Source organism: Oncorhynchus mykiss, chromosome 21, assembly GCF_013265735.2.
Source record: "Oncorhynchus mykiss isolate Arlee chromosome 21, USDA_OmykA_1.1, whole genome shotgun sequence".
Classification (NCBI taxonomy): Eukaryota; Metazoa; Chordata; class Actinopteri; order Salmoniformes; family Salmonidae; genus Oncorhynchus; species Oncorhynchus mykiss.
Genome location: NC_048585.1, coordinates 23,071,449 through 23,092,933, shown reverse-complemented (window position 1 = coordinate 23,092,933; position 21,485 = coordinate 23,071,449). Strand labels below are relative to the sequence as shown.

General features: G+C 47.1%; 1 protein-coding gene across 2 annotated transcripts; it reads left to right on the top strand.

Annotated features, from left to right (window-relative positions):
• The first annotated feature begins 322 nt into the window (after positions 1-322).
• On the top strand, positions 323-20,919 carry ntn4 (netrin 4). Of its 2 annotated transcripts, XM_036957332.1 has the most exons (10): positions 329-845; positions 1,579-2,120; positions 6,624-6,896; positions 13,368-13,494; positions 13,672-13,857; positions 16,995-17,208; positions 17,323-17,417; positions 17,789-17,857; positions 18,306-18,479; positions 18,602-20,919. In XM_036957332.1, the coding sequence occupies exons 1-10, from the start codon at positions 788-790 to the stop codon at positions 18,739-18,741; spliced, it is 1,878 nt and encodes a 625-aa protein (XP_036813227.1). In that variant the 5' UTR covers positions 329-787; the 3' UTR covers positions 18,742-20,919. The 2 variants fall into 2 exon arrangements, with proteins under 2 accessions (XP_036813228.1, XP_036813227.1); XM_036957333.1 differs by lacking the exon at positions 18,602-20,919 and having other exon boundaries at positions 323-845; positions 17,323-17,368; positions 18,306-18,444.
• Positions 20,920-21,485: the final 566 nt, after the last annotated feature.

Sequence of the window (21,485 nt, the reverse complement as noted above, 5' to 3'; positions counted from 1 at the left end):
CATCAGGCATGTTGTACTTTTTTTTATGGGACATGTAGGCCTACTTTATTCGCATAAAAAGGTTGGATGGAAAAGTGGTTCGTCTCCTTTCTAAAAAGGGGCAACTATTTCCCCCAATGTGAATCATGTTCAGCTCACGAGCCTCAATCATTCTGGACCCTTGGCTTTGTTATTCTGCGTTCCTTTGTTTTGTTTCCACGAAGTGTCAAACTTTACCGCATTAAAAAAAAATATCCGGATGAGTGTCTGTGGATTGGAGAGGTTTGGATGACCACAGCTTGCCAGCTCTGACCTGACACCGACTGGCTCCTGACTACCAGGAATGTTCCTTTAAAGAGAAAAATGCAAAGAGACGGGGCGGAGCCGCAAGCCCGCTGTCACTCTCTCAGTATTCTATAGTAGATTCACAGTATATCTTCAGGCCATCAGCAAGCAAATTAACTGTAAGGTAGAAGGTCCCGACGAATACGAGAGAACGAAAATCAGTCCTCGGCCTTTGCAGAAGTAAATGCGGCATAATGGAATACTTTTCCCTGGGTGTCTGAACCTTCTGTGTTGTCAAACTGGGGACTTTGTTCTTCTTTGATCATATTTGATTGTTATTGAAATGGATAGTACAACCTACACTGGCTTTGAACCTTGGTTTTACATTCGCGGATGAAATCTAGCATCTATTTGCCACTTGAATAACGCCAACGAGGTGTCGCGTTGCCTATTCACAAGGCTTCTCTCTAGGTATCTCATCGGCTAACCTCTTCTTGGGAACACTTGCTCTTGGGTCGGAACTATGATGTGGACTTTGTTTGCTGTTTTTACCTGTACTGGACTATCTGGTATTCTTGCAGGTTTGTATTTTTTCTTTAAAAAAAACACTGATCCTATTCGAATTGGATTCATGGGCAGTGTATTCATTGTGTGCAACAATGTAGCGTTCCCGCTGTCTCGGAACAATACGCGTGATAAGGGCAGCAACGGTGACAAAAGTATTTCCTTACGCTCCGCTCTGTTGACCACCTCGGGTCAACATTCTATTTGTGTCGAGGTGAAACTCGCGTCTCATGATATCATTGAGATTTTCTCTATAATGTAGAATGTTTTCAAACGAAACACAAAGATACTGATGTGTTTTTATAACTATGTAATAACCTCAAAATACCATAACAATGAAGGCTACTGTGAGCTAACATCCATTGTCGACTGCCAAAAATTGATTTTGAATACCTGCCCATATTATAAACAGAATTGTTGTGTTATAAAACCATGAAACCCCCGCTGTGAACAGAACAGCCCTTGTGTGCATGTTGGCAGTAGAGAGGACTCTTAAAGATGGCAGTGTTGCCCAGAAGGTGTTCTTAAGACCCATGGGCAATGCATCTGGAATGCGTCTGGAGTGCACATCCTCCTCCCATAGCTTCCCAAAACTTGATCTGTGTCAAAGTCCACATTGAAGCATTCAAGTTAAGACTTTAGATTCAAGTTTATATGACATACACACAGACGCACACACAACCACACACACACATCCTCACCCTCCTCCTCCTCCTTCTCCTATAACCTGTCCTCTCTCTCATCCTATAGATGTGGGTCGTGTAGGGGGGGTAGCCCCTCGCTGTGAGAGCCAGGCGTGTAACCCCCGAATGGGCAATCTGGTGCTAGGCCGCAGGGTCCTGACCCAGACCGTGTGTGGCTACAAGGGCACAGAGCCCTACTGCTCCTACTCTGACCCCTCCTCCTCCACAGTGCCCTGCCCCCCGGCCAGGTGTGGGGAGTGCAACGCGGCCCTGCCCCTGCAGGCCCACCTGGCTGCAGCCATGGCCGACTCCTCCTTCCGCCACCCCAACACCTGGTGGCAGTCGTCCGGGGAAGTGGAGTCTGAGACTCTGCAGCTGGATCTGGAAGCAGAATTCATCTTCACCCACCTGATCATGGTGTTCCGCTCGCCCCGCCCTACCGCCATGACCCTGGAGCGCTCGCAGGACTTTGGGCAGACCTGGAAGACATTGCAGTACTACGCAAGGAACTGTAGCGCCACCTTTGGACTGGAGGAGGGAAAGGCAGTGCTGGACAGGGCCCCCTGCACCTCCAAATACTCTGGAGCTTACCCCTGTACCAGGGGAGAGGTGAGGAGGGCTTGTGTGTGTGTGTGTGTGTGTGTGTGTGTGTGTGTGTGTGTGTGTGTGTGTGTACGGAGACAGACAGACAGACAGAGACAGACAGACAGAGACAGACAGAGACAGACAGAGACAGACAGACAGACAGACAGACAGACAGACAGACAGACAGACAGACAGACAGACAGACAGACAGACAGGACTGTCTGAGACAGAACCAGGTGTTAGTCCAGACAGCAGCTCAGACTCACACCTCTAGCCGTCCAGGATGTGCCCTGTCATGGCACCTTACTTATGGACGGATGAACAGCTGGAAGGAAGGAGGGATGATAGATGTTGGCTACTGTACTACACACAGGAGTGTCCACTCCACTTCCCCCCATTCATAAAGCTAACCTGCATGTTCCCCTGTGTGTCTGAATCATGGGTCTCTAATCTAAATACAGGTACTAATCAAAACCGTGATGAGTTGAGTCAGGTGTGTTAGTGCTGGGCTGGAACTCCAGTCTGCACACCCTAACCTCTCTACAGCTCTCTATGGCCTGGGTAGTCCATAGAGCCCAAGACAGCAGCAGCACTACGGAGGAGTGTGCTATTACTACAGAAGGGTGGTTATCAGGTGGGTGTAGGGATTATGTGGCAAGGAAGGGTTCCTGGCAGCTCCTTGATGTCTAACTGAAACAGTGTGTGAGGGGTTTCAGCTCCTACCAAGGCAGAGCTAACAGTTCACCCAGTGCAGGGAGATCATGTAGTGCAGGGTTCCCCAACTGGTGGCTCACAGGGCCGGATTTGGTGGTTTTGTTGTGCCCCCCAAGTTTTCTGAGAAGAATAAAAAACAATATACGGGGCGGCAGGGTAGACTAGTGGTTAGAGCGTTGGACTAGTAACCGGAAGGTTGCAAGTTCAAACCCCCGAGCTGACAAGGTACAAATCTGTCGTTCTGCCCCTGAACAGGCAGTTAACCCACTGTTCCTAGGCCGTCATTGAAAATAAGAATTTGTTCTTAACTGACTGACTTAAATAAATAAAAAATATGTGTGTATGTGTTGTTGTTTTTTTGTTGGACATAAAACATTGTAAAAACACCAGGAAATCAGCTCCAAGTCATTTTCATTTTGAAAATCTATTCCAGGTATTCCCACGCATAATAGAGAGGCACGTGATCGTAAACAATCGTAAGCAAGGTTTGAAATTATTATGTTTTAGTCAAATATTATATATTTGTGATCTTCTTGCGGTCATTTTGCAGTCTATAAAATTATTTCCAATTATGTTCCGTCCCCCCGACCACCCGCTTGAGACACAAATGGGCCGCGGCTGAATCTAGTTGATGATCCCTGATGTAGTGCATATTGACTCTGTAATGAATCTAGTTGATGATCCCTGATGTAGTGCATGTTGACTCTGTAATGACTCTAGTTGATGGTCCCTGATGTAGTGCATGTTGACTCTGTAATGACTCTAGTTGATGATCTCTGATGTAGTGCATGTTGACTCTGTAATGGTATTGCTCCACAGGCTTTCCCTGGTAGGATTGCCTACATGTAATCCTGTCATCTTTTATGATCCGCTGTATTGTACATCCAAAAGCAGTCTTCCCCTGTGAGTGGTGTGTGTGTGTGTCCATGCAAGTGTGAGCATGTGAAAGTGTGTATGTGTTTATTTGAGGGACCCAGCTACTATAAGCTACTCGAGTCATGTTGTGATGTGCGTGCAATGCATGTTTGTGTGTGAATGCTTATGTGTGAGGGAAGCAGCGAGACACCGTGATAGTAGCATGACCTTTACCCTCTAACCTCTGTCTGATGACCCTGAGGTCAGGGGAGGGGTCCAAACTCCAGAGCCCTTTCAGCTCCTCATCTCTCTCTCTATCGCTATGCCTACTGTATTTATCTTGTGATGTTCATCATTAACTAAAACCATCATTCGGACAACTCAACTGTCTGTGGCCTGTCTGGTGATGACAGCAAGGCATGTACAGAACTGTGTGTGTGCTTTACCCTGGGAGCTGAGAGCTGTGCTCTGTGTGTTTATGTTCATACAGAGGGCAAGGTGCACATGCAAATATGCCTACCATGTCAGGCTTTCACCTACTAGCTCAATGTGTCAAGTGTGTGTGTGTGTGTGTGTGTGTGTGTGTGTGTGTGTGTGTGTGTGTGTGTGTGTGTGTTTAGTCAGTGTTAAGTGTTTGGGCTCCTGCAATCAGATAAGTGTTTAACTGTGATGGATAGCAAGAAGCAGGGAGGAGGAGTGTCTTAGCTTGGAGCGATACTGTGAGGGAGCAGGTATTCCCAGCTTCCCCCTCCTTTATCTGATGAACATTAAAAAGCATGTCATCTCTTGTGCTGAGAGCTGAACATGTTCGTCTGAATGGGGGAAAACCTGGGACGCTTGTTCAGGTACTAACTGAAGAGGTCTCGTTAGTCTCTCTGTTGGAGAGCTCAGGGCTCCTTGTGTTATTTATGAGGTCAGCTGGGCTGGAAGAGTGTGTGTGTTTAGGTGTTATAGAGACTGTAACCTCCTTAGAGAGGGAGCCGTCTAAACAGAGCCCCACACACCTCTCTCTCTCTGTCTGTCTGTCAAGGAGGAAGTGCCGTTGCCCTGATGGAAGTTGGTCCTGCAGGCGAGACGGCCCATCCCCCTCATCTCGCTTTCTCTCTCTCTCTCTCTCTCACTCTCTCCCTCCATCAATGCCCATTGTTCCTGTTTACCAGAATACAGTCCACAGCGCTTTGATGGAATTAGGGCTGTTAAAGCCAGTCTTGCACTGTTTTTCAGACTGTAACAGGAAGAAAAGATTATGAGCGTAGAAATGCCACATGCTCCCCTGACTAAGATTTCTGTGGGACTGCTCTCTCTGTTTCTATGGTTTGGGAGACCATACCCAGACAATGACTTGACATTTCATAAAAACTTTAATGAGAGACTTAATTTGTTTGTTTGTATGTGTGTTTGAGTTTGCTTTCGTTGTGTGGGTTGCATGAAGTCTGTGCCCTTCTGGAGAATCCAGAAGACCTCTTGTGGAATTTTTGCAGGGTATGGAAATGTTGATTGGGTAAGTGTGTGTGTAGTTGGGAATGTTCATTGGATGTTGTGTGTGGAGTTTGGGTTTGTCCATTGGGGATGTGTTTGTATGTGTGTGTGACAATGTTGCTGCGGTGTCGCCGGGCTATCGTAGAGCCTTTGTCCAGGGCTGAGTTATGTGGGGCTGCATCTCTCGCCCGCTCTTTTGTCTCGTCCTCCTCTCCCGCGGACTGGCGCCCCTTGCCCTATTTGTTGTGTTCCCTTAATTGCGGAACACAATGCCATGACTCTGTGACCTATTCCAACAACAGGAAACTTAATAGTGCTCCTCCCATCACACCCCAGGCCAGCCATACAGCCAATGGAGACACAGCATGGGCTCGACTCACAAACACACACCCCTCACCCAATGATATCTATATCAGGGATACATACTCTCCTCCAATAACACCCCCTCCCAGCATCACACACTTCCCTCAATGACAACTAACTCCCCTTAAACAAACACACTTCTGCCCCAGTGATATCTGTGTCAGAAACATACTTCTGCCCCAGTGATATCTGTGTCAGAAACATACTTCTGCCCCAGTGATATCTGTGTCAGAAACACATTTCTGCCCCAGTGATATCTGTGTCAGAAACATACTTCTGCCCCAGTGATATCTGTGTCAGAAACATACTTCTGCCCCAGTGATATCTGTGTCAGAAACATACTTCTGCCCCAGTGATATCTGTGTCAGAAACACACTTCTGCCCCAGTGATATCTGTGTCAGAAACATACTTCTGCCCCAGTGATATCTGTGTCAGAAACATACTTCTGCCCCAGTGATATCTGTGTCAGAAACATACTTCTGCCCCAGTGATATCTGTGTCAGAAACACACTTCTGCCCCAGTGATATCTGTCAGAAACACACTTCTTCCCCAGTGATATCTGTTGCAGAAAAACACTTCTGCCCCAGTGATATCTGTGTCAGAAACACACTTCTGCCCCAGTGATATCTGTGTCAGAAACATACTTCTGCCCCAGTGATATCTGTGTCAGAAACACACTTCTGCCCCAGTGATATCTGTCAGAAACACACTTCTGCCCCAGTGATATCTGTGTCAGAAACACACTTCTGCCCCAGTGATATCTGTCAGAAACACACTTCTGCCCCAGTGATATCTGTGGCAGAAACACACTTATGCTCCAGTGATATGTGTCAGAAACACAGCCCTCTCAGGAACACAGTTCACCCTCAACAACAGCAGCAGTGTAACAGGTTGCCATAGGAGCAGCCACCGATGTGATGGCAATTGTGCTTGGGCTGGGGGGTAAAATGGAGGGATCATCAATTTAGGGATGCAAGACTCAGCGAGAGAGAAAGAAAGAGAGACAGAGAGAGCGGTGCAGAAAAGAAGATGTGTTGTCACCAACTCTTGCGTAATAACATGGTGCCACTAACTCGTATCATTTTGACTGACTGTTGGATTGGTTGATTGACAGGTGATCTATCGTGCCCTCCCCCAATGGGAAGCTCTTGACCCATATGGGGTAGCAGGCCAGGAGCAGCTGAGGGTGACCAACGTGCGCGTACGTCTGCAGGAGTGCCAATCCTGTCCCTGCCAGGCCAAAGATCCCACCATTGGAGCCCCGCCCACCCAGCACTTCGCCATTTATGACCTCATCGTGAAGGGCAGCTGCTTCTGCAACGGGCACGCCGATCAGTGTGTCCCCGCGCCCGGTTACCGCCCTGTCAGGGACAGAACCAACCATGTGGTGAGTGTGTGTGTCTGTGTTTGTGTCTGCGTATCTGACTGTCTATGTGTGTAAGTGCGTGCATACCCGTGTTCATGCATGTGTTTTGTGTGTCAGTCATTAGCATAGTGATGAGGGCTATCACCTTTCTCTGTCCCACTTCCTGTGCTGGGCTTGCTCTGTCTGGGTAGATAAAGAGCTCCCTTTCCTGTGATCCAGATTACAAAAGAGATGTTGATATTGATTCAGCACTGGGCTAATGATGGTGTTGAAGTCTAAAAAAGTGTGTGTGCGTGCGCTGATAAAGGTGTGAATGGACATGGCTGATTCACAGTGTGTAGATGGACATTAGAGATGCAGCGAGCATTTCCAGACTGCCTGTGGAACGCCTATCTCGGCCATCTCCACAAGCAGTTCCGCCCGATGCCTTTTGAAGCAGAGCGCCTATTCTATTGCAATCAGCAGGCCCAGAGAGCAGGGAAAGTGAGTGTGACAAAATAACCTTTAGACTGCAGACACAAAGACATAGACACACAGCGACTGTCTGACTGTGGGTAACTATAACTTTGTGTATGAGTGTTAAGCCCACAATAGCAGTGTCTGTGGCAGTATTACAGTATCTAGGAGCTTGTGTGTTTGCAGCCGGTCAGTCTGTCTCCTCTGTGTGAGCCCACTGTAATCAGAGGTGTCTGTCTGTAATCCTCCCCCATAATATCACTGACTTATCTAGTAACCCAGTGGACTACACCTAGTTAACCTAGTTTGGACTTGACTCTATCTAGGCTACAAAAGCATCCTCAGAATGTGTTTTAAGCTTTTTAATGTTGATATTCTAAACATCAGGTAATATCACAACACGACCTAACGTTGTAGTGTGATATGTGGGAGAGTTGGGTAAACAAGCGTTGAGACGGGGGACGGTATGAGGTTATATAAGCTCTCTCTCTCTCTCTCTCTCTCTCTCTCTCTCTCTCTCTCTCTCTCTCTCTCTCTCTCTCTCTCTCTCTCTCTCTCTCTCTCTCACACTCAACACTCAACACTCAACACTCAACACTCAACACACTCAAACACACTCAAACAAGACGGGAGGGTGTGGGTTTGTGTACATGTTTTCCTACCTAATAAGGACCAGAATGACCTGACAAGACTTTGTTCATGTCGTGAATTTGTTAAAATGCTATTTTAGGCTTAAGGGTTAAGTGTTGTGTTTGTGGCTAAGATCAGGGTTAGGGTTTTAGGTTAGGAGTTAGGGTTAGGGGGTTGAGGTTTAGGTTAGGTTAAGTGAAAATAGGATTTTGAATGGGAATATATTTTTCCTCCCCAAAAAGTCCAGAAAATTCTGAGTACCCCTCGCCATGGAACAAGGCGGGGTTAGTTGTGGGCAGAGTCGGGCCTGTACCAGCCCCGCCCATCACACGTTTTCATTGGTTGAATTCCACCACGTTGGTTTGCATTCCACCACACTCTGCTTTTTGATATGTCAGCACATACAGTACCAGTCAAAATTTTGGAAACTCCTACTAATTCAAGGGTTTTTCTTTATTTTGACTATTTTCTACATTGTAGAATAGTAGTGAAGACCTCAAAACTATGAAATAACACATATGGAATCATGCAAAAACTGTAAAACAAATCAAAATATATTTCAAAGTAGCCACCCTTTGCCTTGATGACAGCTTTGCACGCTCTTGGCATTCTCTCAACCAGCTTTATGAGGTAGTCACCTGGAATGCATTTCAATTAACAGGTGTATCTTGATCAAAGTTAAGAATATGTTTCCTTCTTAATGCGTTTGAGACAATCAGCTGTGTTGTGACAATGTAAGGGTGGTATACAGAAGATAGCCCTATTTGGTAAAAGACCAAGTCCATATTATGGCAAGCACAGCTCAAACAGCAAAACAACAGTCCATCATTACTTTAAGACATGAAGGTTAGTCAATCCACAACATGTCAAGAACTTTGAAAGTTTCTTCAAGTGCAGTCGCAAAAACTAACAAGCACAATGATGAAACTGTCTCTCATGAGGACCGCCACAGGAAAGAAATACCCAGAATTACCTCTGCTGCAGAGGATAAGTTCATTAGAGTTAACTGCACCCCAGATCGCAGCCCAAATAAATGCTTCACAGAGTTCAAGTAACAGACACATCTCAACATCAACTGATCAGATGAGACTGTGTGAATCAGGGCTTCATGTTTAAATTGCTGCAAAGAAACCACAACTATGGGTCACCGATAATAATAAGAGACTTGCTTGGGCCAAGCTACATGAACAATGGACATTAGACCCTTGAGATATTTAGAGCTAATACGCTAACAGTATAGACTTTACGTCAGTCCCTCGCCCCGAACTGGGCGCGAACCAGGGACGCTCTGCACACGTCAAGAGTCACCCTCGAAGCATCGTTACCCATCGCTCCACAAAAGCCGCGGCCCTTGCAGAGCAAGGGGAACCACTACTTCAAGGTCTCAGAGCAAGTGATGTCACCGATTGAAACGCAACTAGCGCGCACCAACGCTAACTAGCTAGCAATTTCACATCGGCTACATTAACATTTATGTAAACTCTACATAGTTATGTTCTGTGGGTGTCACTGTGTAGACTGATACCCCGTTTCATGGGTGCACAATCCATGGGTAAGTCTGTACAGTGCATATAAATATGCCCCCAAAGCAATTATGCAGTCTTAATACATCCACAGTGGGATTTCAAACATTTTAGTTGTTGTTGTAAACAACAGGTGTGGCCTAACAGTGAAATGCTTGCATGCAGGCCCTTCAGAAATAATGCAGAGAGAAAGAAAATTGAGAAATAAAACAATAATAAAAGTAATAATAGATACACAATTAGTAACGATAAATACATGGGGTACCAGTACCGAGTTGATGTGAATGGGGTACGAGGTAATTGAGGTAGATATGTACATCTAACCAGGAATATAGTGATGGATAATAAACAGTATCAGCAGCGTATGTGAGGAGTCAAAAAAGTGAGCGCAAAAAGGGTCAATGCAAATCGTCCAGGTAGATATTTGGTTAACTATTTAACTAACAATTTAGCAGTCTTATGGCTTGGGGGTATAAGCTGTTCAGGGTCCTGTTGGTTCCAGACTTGGTGCATTGGTTGCCGTGAGGTATCAGAGAGAACAGTCTATGACTTGGGTGGCTGGAGTCTTTGACAATTTTTAGGGCCTTCATCTGACACCGCCTGGTATAGAGGTCCTGGATGGTAGGGAACTCGGCCCCAGTGATGTACTACAAGGCTGTGCGCAATACCCTCTGTAGCGCCTTGCAGTCGAATACCAAGTAGTTGCCATATCAAGCGGTGATGCAGCCAGTCAAGATGCTCGCAATGGTGCAGCTGTTGGACTTTTTGAGGATCTGAGGACCCATTCCAAATCTTTTCAGACTCCTGAGGGGAAAGAGGCGTTGTCATGCCCTCTTCTCGACTGTGTTGGTGTGTTTGGACCATGATATGGCCAAGTTTCCAAGAAAAAGGATATTACTTCAGGTCCCATTGGTAGGATAGTCTCAAACGGAGCTCGTCCAGTTTATTCTCCAGTGATTGTACATTCACCAATAGAACAGAGGGTAGAGGCGGTTTATTTACCTGCCGCCATAGTTTCATCCGGGTGCCCACACGTTGGCCTTTATATTGCCGGATTTAGGGTCTGGTGTGAGCAGTATGTCCTGTGCCGCCGACTCATTGAAGTAGAAATCTTCATCCAAATCGAGGTTAGTGATTGCTGTTCTGATGTCCAGACGCTCTTTTCGGTCATAGGAACCGATGGCGGAAACATTATGTACAAAAAAAGTTAAGTTCAGCTCAAAAAACCCCCACAAAATAGCAGTTCAGGAGCCAGGATTTTGTGCACCCATGATTTCAACAGTGGTTTTCTGTTTGTCAAACTAATTATTTATTGTATTAAATCTTAAATTCTAACAACATTCCAACCGTATTTAGCATTATCTAGTCCAAAGCTGGCATGATTCTATCCACTATTTGTATGTTTGCATCACTTTTAATGAGGGACTTTTGTTCAGAACCGCAAATTCCACTTTTGTGGCTAATTGTTAATGTGGCTAGCTTCACATTGGCAGGGACAAGCGTGTACCAGGGCCGCGTTCAGCAGGAGGACGGACACAACGTTGGCCAACTTTCAGATATAAATGTAAAATGTAGAACAAACATGCCTCTCTGATTTAAGATATAATGTCAGTTATATTCATGGCATTTGAGTCTGCAACTTTCCAAAACAATTTTTTTACTGAACATGCCCAGGCGAACCCATTGAGCAACACAAACCCAGCTCTGCGCATCGCTTGTCTGGAAAGCCTCAGCAAATGAAACCGTGTGGTAGGCGGGGTAGGCCCGGGCCGACCTCGCCCACAGCCGCCCCCGCCCCCTTAAGTGTGTCGTGGCTAGGGGCTTCTTGAAAATTCATGAAAACAAAGCTGTTTGTGTGTGTGTGTGTGTGTGTGTGTGTGAGAGAGAGAGCAAGTAAGTAAACCCAATAATCAGTGGCCTTGATATTGAGGGCTATTAGTGCCCAGACAGTTTTGTGCAGTCCGAAGTGTTTTTGGGGAGAAACAGTGTTTTTGTTGTTGTGTTGCAGGGCTCACAGGTCCAGACCACATGGGAAGGTGATCATGGTCTGTGTGAGCCACTCTGAGTTGACCACAGAGCCAGTTTTTGACCCACATCCAACCCTCTGGGCCCATGCTCAGCTACTGGAGCGTTAGCAGCAATTAGCATAGCAAATGGAGAGGCAGTAAGAGTCTCTAAGGGCTGTAGAGACTTGCACAGTAACTGGAGTCTGAGAATGAGTCTCTGGAGAGGTGTTGGAATTTAAAGACTGCACCTCATGGAGAGTATTGTGCTATACAGGTGTTTGCCTGAGTACACACACACGCTAATGATCGGATTAACACACACACTTATCATGTTGTTTGGATGAATACACACACACGCTGCTGATGAATGACTTAATTTCACATTGGCCCATAAAGCTTTTGATGTGTGAGGGGAAATGGGCGTAAGTGACGCCCATCCTCTGGGTGTGGGGCTGCCAAGGTCTTCCTGAGCACCCGTCTGTACCCTCTGCCACCCCTCCCTGTCCATGTCCAACAACCTCTTTATCAGAGGGTCAGAGTGTTTGAAATACAGGCCTGTCAAAACAGAACATACACACAAGCTCAGGGCAGGAAGGAGTGTGCGTGCATTTTATTTGTGTGCGTGCCTGGGAGCCTGGCTGCCTGGGTATGTATTTATGTGTGTGTCTATTGGTGTATGTGTATATCAAGCAGGTAAACATGTGAAATTGTTTGGAATACCAGCTGTCTGGACCTTGGCCAATGTCTCTCCTCTCCTTCCCCCCTCTTTCTCTTCTCCTCTCCTCCCCCCTCTTCTTCTCTCTACCTGCCTCCTTCCCCCTTTTCCACAATCAGTCCTGGTTACAGATGATTCCATTCTCATTGATGTAGTGATGTACACAGAGTTCCTTTACTCATTTTCTCTATGTTGTCCAATCCAGATCTACCACATCCATTTCTCACACTGTCTTACCTGCCTGTCCTTATCTTCCTCCATTCTCCTGGTTGATGGAATATGGTTGGAGTTATGTCTTGGGCTGGCACAGTGGCTGGGGTTGAGTTTGAGATAAGGTTAGGGTTCGATCTGGGGTTAGTGCAAGGGCCTGGGATATGTCCCAGTTCCGGTAGCTACAGGTCTCTCCCATGCCTGTGTTTAACCCTCTGTGTGAGCGTCTGTGCAGCATAGGGGAGAGGGCATTTTGTGGTAGAGGGCAGCATCCTCTATAGCCATACACCGTGGGAAACTGAAACTACCGCAGGGGTTGGAGTGTGTGTGTGAGTGTTTGTGTTCAGTGTGTGTGTGTGCATGCGTCTGTGTGTTTGAATGTGTGTGTGTGTGTGTGTTCAGGCCTCTCTCTGTGTCTCTGTTCCCCCACACAGAGGCACTGTAACCCAAACAGATAAATAGCTACCTCAGATGCCTTGTCAACCTCCCACCTAGAGTACATCATTAACCCGCGTGCATGACATTCCAACTCACAGGAATGACAAGGAGACTGTTATTGTGCTCTCAGCGCTACATATTTCCATGCACACACACACACACACACACACACACACACACACACACACACACACACACACACACACTCAGACACTGTCCTTTTCAGGCCTCTTTCGTCACAAGGCCAATGTTCATTTCCAGCGATGAAGCCAAACAATCAGTCTCCATTCAGCAATTACAGGACAGGATCTGAAAGAGAACAGGCAGGGGAGCCCCCCCGACCCCCAGGGGTTAGACTTGGGGTGCTGCTGATCTCACGTGGGAACTGCTCTCTCCCTTACACTGACCTCTTTGTCCCCCCCTTCCTCTCCCTCTCCCTTTCTCCTTCTCTCCCTTTCCTCTTCCTCTCTCTCCCTTCCTCTCCTCCTCTCCCTCTCATCTTCCTCTCTCTCAGGTTCATGGGAAGTGTGTGTGTAGTCACAACACTGCAGGTGTTCACTGTGAGCGCTGCGCTCCGCTCTACAACGACCGACCCTGGCAACCTGCGGACGGACTCACAGGGGCTCCACACGAGTGCAGGAGTGAGTGACACTACTGCTATTCACTATACACTAGGGCCAGGAGTTCTATCTGAGGATGAGATCTGGTCAGGAACAACGCACTTACAGCCATCATTGATCATGATGACCAATCAGTGCCTGTTTAGAGAAGATTGACAGATATCTGTGATTCTGATGTCCCGTCCTGTCTCCCTATAGAGTGTAAGTGTAACGGGCATGCCCAGAGCTGCAGTTTTGATTGGTCGGTGTGGCGGGAGTCCGGCCAGCGCAGCGGAGGTGTGTGTGAGTGTCTACACAGCACAGAGGGACGCAACTGTCAGAGCTGTAAGATTGGCTTCTACAGAGACCCCCAGAGGGCGCACACGGCCCAGGACTCCTGTAAACGTAAGACAAACTCACGCATACGCACTCCAGATGGCTAAAGCAAAAGCTCAATGTACTTCAAAGATTTCAAGTAGCATTTGAACCCATGTCTGACTCACATTCACTGGCTTGCTCTATCACTCACTCATTGACTCAATCACACAAACACTCACACACATAAACACACACCGTAGGAATCCAGAAAACATGAGACACATACACACCGTATACACACACCCTTACTGGCAGAGCCAACTCATTTCTGTCCGGAATGCTGATTGCTGAGATCGCAAGCCGAGACGTGCTGGATAACGTCGCTCCTGATGGGCACCTGGTTCTTTGTGTGTGTGTCAGTGTGTTTGTGTTTTGTCTTTCACACAGCCTACACTCTCTCTGAGGATTACACATAGATGAATCATCAGACTGGGGCATACCTGGGACCTGAGGGTCACACACTCACACTGCCTACCCCAACCCCTGTCCCTGTTGTTATGGCTGTTTGTGTTCTCTGTGAGTCACTGGAGTGGCTCGTCATCACTAATTAACACAGTGGTGACTCATGTAAGGAAAAGGAACGGGAAAGGGGGATACCTAGTCAGTTGTACAACTGAATGCATTCAACTGAAATGTGTCTTCTGCATTTGTGTGTGTGTGTGTGTGTGTGTGTGTGTGTGTGTGTGTGTGTGTGTGTGTGTGTGTGTGTGTGTGTGTGTGTGTGTGTGTGTGTGTGTGTGTGTGTGTGTGTGTGTGTGTGTGTGTGTGTGTTGTTTGTGCTCTGTGATGGGACTTAAGTAAACACTAGATACCCATCCATAAAGACGACAGTGGCTACATTCTCTGATTATCTGTCTGATTTGACCCAGTGAGCTCAGCCCCACAGTTATGCAGAAGGCTGGGGAGACGCCGGCTGGTGTGTGTGTGCGTCACTGCATGCTTGTGTGCATGTGTTTAGGTTTGCCTTTAGGGAAGTCTGTAGCATGTTGGTATTTTCACATTGTCAATAAGTGAGAGTGTAACACATATCTGGGGAATGTTTGTAGACAGGACACGTTTAGGAGGGGAACCCCAGTGTCAGAGTGAGGTTGAAATCTGACAACTGAGGAATTTCTCTCCGTCTCTAGGAACATATTTCCAATTCCAGGCATGGTGGAGCTCTTTAAAGAAAACACACAATCCAGCCGCAAGCTCACACACACACAGTAACAATGAGTGTGTGTGTGTGAGATACATTTTTGTTTGTTTTCTAAGTGGGTGTGTTCTGTGGTTGTTCGGGCAGCTGCTCTGTCACGTATCACTACAGACCCATAATGGTCTCATTGTGAGAGCTCACTGCGTCAACACACACACACACACCACTCCACACATTCTCATCTCTAAACTCCAGTAATTATACAATTAATGTATTAACAATGTCCTCTTATACAACATGATCCTATTATACAACGTGAGAGAGCGAGAGAGAGAGAGGGAAAGTGTGTGTGCACCTGCGTGTGTGTGTGCTGATGACTTTGCTGCTTCTAGGTTTGCTATCACTTGAGGTGACTGAACACTACAGTCTCAACAGGGCCTCAATATATGCTTTTCAGGAAGAGAAATGATTTCAAGTTCAAGTGTATTATCGTAAATCGGGAAAACCCTGAAGAGAGAGACTGTCTCTCCTAGCTGCCTTACATTTGCCTTTGGATTTAGATGTCCGTGTAATGATTCCCCTGTCTTTGAGTGTGTGATTGTGTGTGTGTGTGTGTGTGTGTGTGTGTGTGTGTGTGTGTGTGTGTGTGTGTGTGTGTGTGCATGGGACTTTACAATGTCTGTTGATAATGAAAGATACAAAATGAATGAAACTACAGATGCATCTTATCTTATATTTGTTGCCCACGGCGATAAGTGATAAAGGTACAGCCTTGTCTGGGTCTCAGACAGTAGAGCCTTGTGACATCCTCTCCCTGCACCCAGACCAGGGGAGCGGGGGAGAGACACAGGGGGTCTGGCTCTGGTTAAATAGTAATTTACTGCCAGTGGGGTAGGATGGGGGGGGGGGGGGGGGGGGGGGGGCTTCAAGCATCATTAAACAACAGAAATAAAGCTCTACACCACCCCTCCGCCTCCCCTTCCCATCTCTCTCTCCCTCCTCTTGTCTCTCTCTAGTCCCCCCCGCCCTTGTATCCCTCGCTCAGATGAGTACAGATTTATGGTGATACTGATACATACTTTGGCTGTTACTCTCACCCCTGAAAAGTTATCTTGTAATTCAGACTAGTAGGACAGCAAGAATGTGTGTTTGTGAATTTATGTGTACATTTTATGTGGTGTGTATGTGTGTGTGTTTTGAGCCTTTGCAAGATGTGTGTTTCATAGGGGGGTTATGGTGTGTGTGTGTGTGAGGTGGTTGTTGAGTGGGCAGAACATAGCACTGACTGTGCTATCTTATATTGCTGTGGTCTGTTTAAAGAACAGACTATCAGCTGAGAGAAGGGACAGAGACAGGAGAGAGAACTGTGGAAGGTATTTGAGAAAGATGTGTGCGCATGCCTGTGCATTCCTGCGCGTGTGCCTGGGTGCATGCGCATGTCGTACGCGCGTGCATGTATCCTTGTGCGTGTGTGTGATCGCAATCTGATAAGACGATGACAAAGAGACCATTGTGCTTCGTGGTTTTCCTGGACTGTTCCAGTCAGTCCAGAGTCCTTTGTGAAGTGGTCTCTCTCCCTCTCCCAGTCTTATCACTTCCTCCTCCAGGCTGGGCTACAATGAGGTGGCACGCTCTGGAGTGTGTCTATCTGTGTGACAGTTACACAAAGGGAACTCTACATGACTAATAAGTGCCTAATAAAGACATAGGTAGAAAAAATATATATAAACTGGAAATGTTGCCAACATTAGGGTTCTCAATCTGAATGTGTGCAGTGGTTTACTTTGTGTGGATTTGATTGGCTGTGGTTGAGTGTGGTGGATTTAATTGGCTGTGGTTGAGTGTGGGTGGATTTGATTCGCTGTGGTAAGGTACAAATAGATCCAAATGAATGTCTGTGGTTTATTTGTCAGTAGATAACATTGGGTTGAGTGCCGATGTATTTGATTAGCTGTGGTGGAGTTATTGATGTATATGTGACTGATGTGCCATGTCTCCCCTCTATCTCTCATCCCTCTCTTCCTCCCAGCATGTGGCTGCCACCCCCTTGGTTCAATACCCTTCCACCTGGGTGGGGGGTCTCTCTGTGACCCTACCAACGGAGACTGTGTCTGCAAGGCCGGTGTGGGGGGCTCCCACTGCGACAGGTGCATGGTGGGATACTGGGGTTTCCATGACTACGGCTGCCGTCCGTGCGACTGTGCGGGAGACTGCGACCCCTTCACGGGATACTGCATGTCCGGGTGAGTCATATATATATATATACACACACACAAACACATACACACCGTTGGATATTATATATATAATATTACGTTTATATTAACAGCAAGTCTATAATGTGTATGTGTGTGCAGGTCAGATCGGGACCTGTATAATCTGGAGGGAAACTCCAGTGAGCTGGTGAGGATCTTTAGGGGAGACGAGCTCTTTTCTGCCCTACACTACTCAGGTTAGACATGGGGTCACCACTGTGTGTGTGTATGTGTGTGTGTGTGGTCTGCTCCACAGCCCAGTGCCCAAGCGTTAATGGTTAAGTAGTGAAAGTTATGGTACATCCTTACAAGGGCAGAGAACAACAATCTGTGTGTCTGTGGACAGTTTCCAAAATGTCCTTCTCCTCGATCTCCCAGGGTCTACAGCTGAGGAAGACAAATTCCTCCTTGATCACACACCCTGTCCTCACATTCCTAAGTCACCACTTATCTAAGTCCACACACACACACACACACACACACCCACTCACCCACAGAGCAGGTATCAGTCACATATCCGGACAGGATATTGGTGTGTAATATGTCAATATGATTGTATCCCCTGCAGAGAAATGTGAGTGTAAGGAGCAGGTCCTGGCTAACAGCAAACTCTTCTGCACCATGAAGTTTGCCTATGGTGAGTACTGAGACACACATGAACAACAGTAAGAGAGATGGTGGTAATAACACCATATTTGTTTTTTTGCTTCCTTGGTTTCCACTGTGTTGTTTGTTTATTGATTTCCACTGTTGTTTGTTTATTGATAACTCTATGTAACCAGTATTTTATTGTACAATAAAGGCTTGTTAAAATTCTAAATATCTCTGTCTCTGTCTCATATCTCTTTCCCTCCCTCCCTCTTTCTCTCTCCCTCCCTCTCCTCCTCTCCCCACTCTACTCCCTCCCTCTCTCCTTTCCTACCGTTCTCGCTCTCTCTCTCCTTATCTCCTCCTTCCTTCCTTCCCTCTCTCTCTCTCTTTCTCCTCCCTCGCTCTCCCTCCATCTTTGTCTCTCTCCTCCCTCCCTCCCTCTCCCTCTCTATCACTCCATCTTTACCTCTCTCCTCCCTCCCTCTCTGTTTCAGTGTTAAAGGTTAAGGTCTTGTCAGCCCATGATAAGGGCTCCCATGCTGAGTTGGAGGTGAAGGTTCAGAAGGTGTTGAGTCAGAATACTAAGGTGAAAATCCAGAAAGGACGAGTAACACTCTACCCAGAGTCCTGGACCGCACGGGGCTGCACCTGCCCCATCCTCAACCCAGGCCAGTCTCACACACACACCTATTCACAGGCACACGTGTGCACACACACACGCACAGTTACGTACACACACACGCAGGGCTGCTGAGCTAATGATGTCTCTGTTTATGCTTTGACTACTTAGGTGGGGAGTACTTGGTGGCGGGCCATGCAGACAGGAAGCAGAACCGGCTTATTGTCAACATGAAGAGCTTCGTCAAGCCCTGGAGAGCCAGCCTTGGACGCAAGGTCCTCACACTAATGAAGAAAGACTGCACCTGGTAAACAGACGGAGGACACTGGGAGATGGACAGACTGACTGATAGATGGAGAGAGAGACAGAGAGAGGAGAAAGAAGACACTGCCATTAATTTGTTTTTGCCTTCTCTGGAGGGGGAGTTCTCTTATGGAGGTGGGGACTAAACAGACTATAAATGCCCGCCCCTATCTGCCCTGGGCCAATAAGAGTGTGTGGCTGGCAGAGAGAACATATACAGACTCTATGAGCCTCTGTTTGAGTGACAGTTCGGCCCTCTCTTCCATGCATACATAGACACCCAGCCACTCCCTCTCTGTAGCACTTTAGCCCAGGGCAGAAGGGCCAATAGGATCATGGGTTGACCTCAAGACTGGACAACCGAAGGACACATTTGACCCCTTGTGACCCCTGTAGGAAGGCTTGTGGTGGATGGTGACCTTTGCCACTTTCCCCAATGTGTTCTGTTACAACAAACTGTCTGTCAAGCTGTGTAACAGACACAGATGTGTACACACAGAAGGATGTTGAATAAGCCATACATGCCACTACAGGTGGTCCAGGTGTGTTTGCGAATGTGTATGTATGTTGTGAACTCTGTGTGTGTCTGTGTGTGGCTGCATGTCTGATGAGCACAAATCCATCCAGCTTCAGTCCAACTGATCTGTTTTTGACTCTGGAATTTGGGCAGGATAACCTCTAGAGATAAAAAAAATTGTCCTATCACAACATACACCACTGAATATATATGACAATACACATATTACCTCCCAATATGTAATACTGCTGTGACCTACAGAGCCCTGAATTCATCTCTATTCCTTCCTGTGTCTGCTCCTGTACAGTATTACTTGTATATATCTATAGAAATATGATGATGTCCTCTCTCTTTCTTTGATGGTGTGTTAAAGTAATAATGTCATTCCGGGCAAATGTTGAGGCACTACATTTTCTTTAGATTTCCTCACTGTGGAAAAACCCCTGTCCTTCGGGTTAGTGAGGACACAAGACCGATAAGTAGAAGCACACACTCACACACACAAACAAACACTGCTGTTTATAGACTCTAAAACAACAGAGTTACATTTCTCCATCAGGAGCCTTGGAATACCTCAGATTCATTTGATGAAAATATCCTCATCATCTTTCATTTCCCTCCTGCTCCTCCTCCTGTCTTTCTCTCCCTCACCAGATTAGGTACTAATACACCCCTCCCCCTCTCCCAAAACACTGACACGTTCACACAGACTCAGGGAATGTTGACCATAACAGAGAGATGGGAGAGCAGACAGAATGTTTGGCTTTAGGGAGAGGGTGTTTGCTGCGGCATTCCGGACCATTCCTGGCGTTCTCGTCAGAGCGACGTGGATGAGCTCACGGTGCCGAGATATTCCACACATGCCAGGTGTGGGTAGTCCAGCTCTTCTCCTGGCCAGGTCAGAGTTCACAACCTGCTATGGTGACCCTGCACACTTGGGGCGATCACAGGAGTGGGAGGCAGAGGTCTGGGTCAAGAGTCAAGGCCATGGGGAACTGAACTGTCCTTGGAACAGAGACACAAGAGTGAGCCCCCCCGGACTGGGAACACACTGGTTGAATCAACATTTCCACGTTGATTCAACCAGTGTTGCACCAACGTTGAATTGACGTCTGTGGGACCGGACTACTGCAGCTGGATCACAAAACACATTCATATCAGCTACTGTCCTCCACCTCGCTCTCTCTCCTCTGGTGGTGGGACTGAGGGGTGTATGATGTGGAAAGGTTGACTAGTATGCGTGTGTGTTTGATCTCTCTGTGTGTACATTAGGGTTAAGTGTCTTGCTTAAGGGCACATCGACATCTTTTTTTCCCACCTAGTAAGCTCGGTGATTCGAACCAGCAAGCTTTAGATTACAGGCCTAACACTCTTAAATGCCAGGCTACCTGGCGCCTTGTGTGGGACAACTTCCACCCAGACTGCTGTGTTGTATAAGGGGATAGAGATACAGGAAGAGGGAGAGATAGGTGGGGGAAATATAGGGAGGGCAAAGAGGAGATTGTGGGGGCAAGAGAAGGGAGAAGAGAGGAGAACAGGGGAGACACACACCAACCTGATCCCAGACCTGTTTCATGTGTAAGGAGGAGCGTGATGGAGGGAGTGGAAGGAGAGAGCGAGTGGGGAAAGGGAGAATGATATACACTGCTCAAATAAATAAAGGGAACACTTAAACAACACAATGTAACTCCAAGTCAATCACACTTCTGTGAAATTAAACTGTCCACTTAGGAAGCAACACTGATTGACAATAGATTTCACATGCTGTTGTGCAAATGGAATAGACAACAGGTGGAAATTATAGGCAATTAGCAAGACACCCCCAATAAAGGAGTGGTTCTGCAGGTGGTGACCACAGACCACTTCTCAGTTCCTATGTTTCCTGGCTGATATTTTGGTCACTTTTGAATGCTGGCGGTGCTTTCACTCTAGTGGTAACATGAGACGGAGTCTACAACCCACACAAGTGGCTCAGGTAGTGCAGCTCATCCAGGATGGCACATCAATGCGAGCTGTGGCAAGAAGGTTTGCTGTGTCTGTCAGCGTAGTGTCCAGAGTATGGAGGCGCTACCAGGAGACAAGCCAGTACATCAGTAGACGTGGAGGAGGCCGTAGGAGGGCAACAACCCAGCAGCAGGACCGCTACCTCCGCCTTTGTGCAAGGAGGAGCAGGAGGAGCACTGCCAGAGCCCTGCAAAATGACCTCCAGCAGGCCATAAATGTGCATGTGTCTGC

Excerpts from the sequence above, each read along its gene's own strand:
- ntn4 (XM_036957332.1), top strand. The coding sequence starts at position 788 with ATGATGTGGACTTTGTTTGCTGTTTTTACCTGTACTGGACTATCTGGT. Across the intron at positions 17,418-17,788 it reads TTCTGCCCTACACTACTCAG|AGAAATGTGAGTGTAAGGAG; the intron begins GTTAGACATGGG and ends TATCCCCTGCAG. Across the intron at positions 17,858-18,305 it reads CACCATGAAGTTTGCCTATG|TGTTAAAGGTTAAGGTCTTG; the intron begins GTGAGTACTGAG and ends TCTCTGTTTCAG.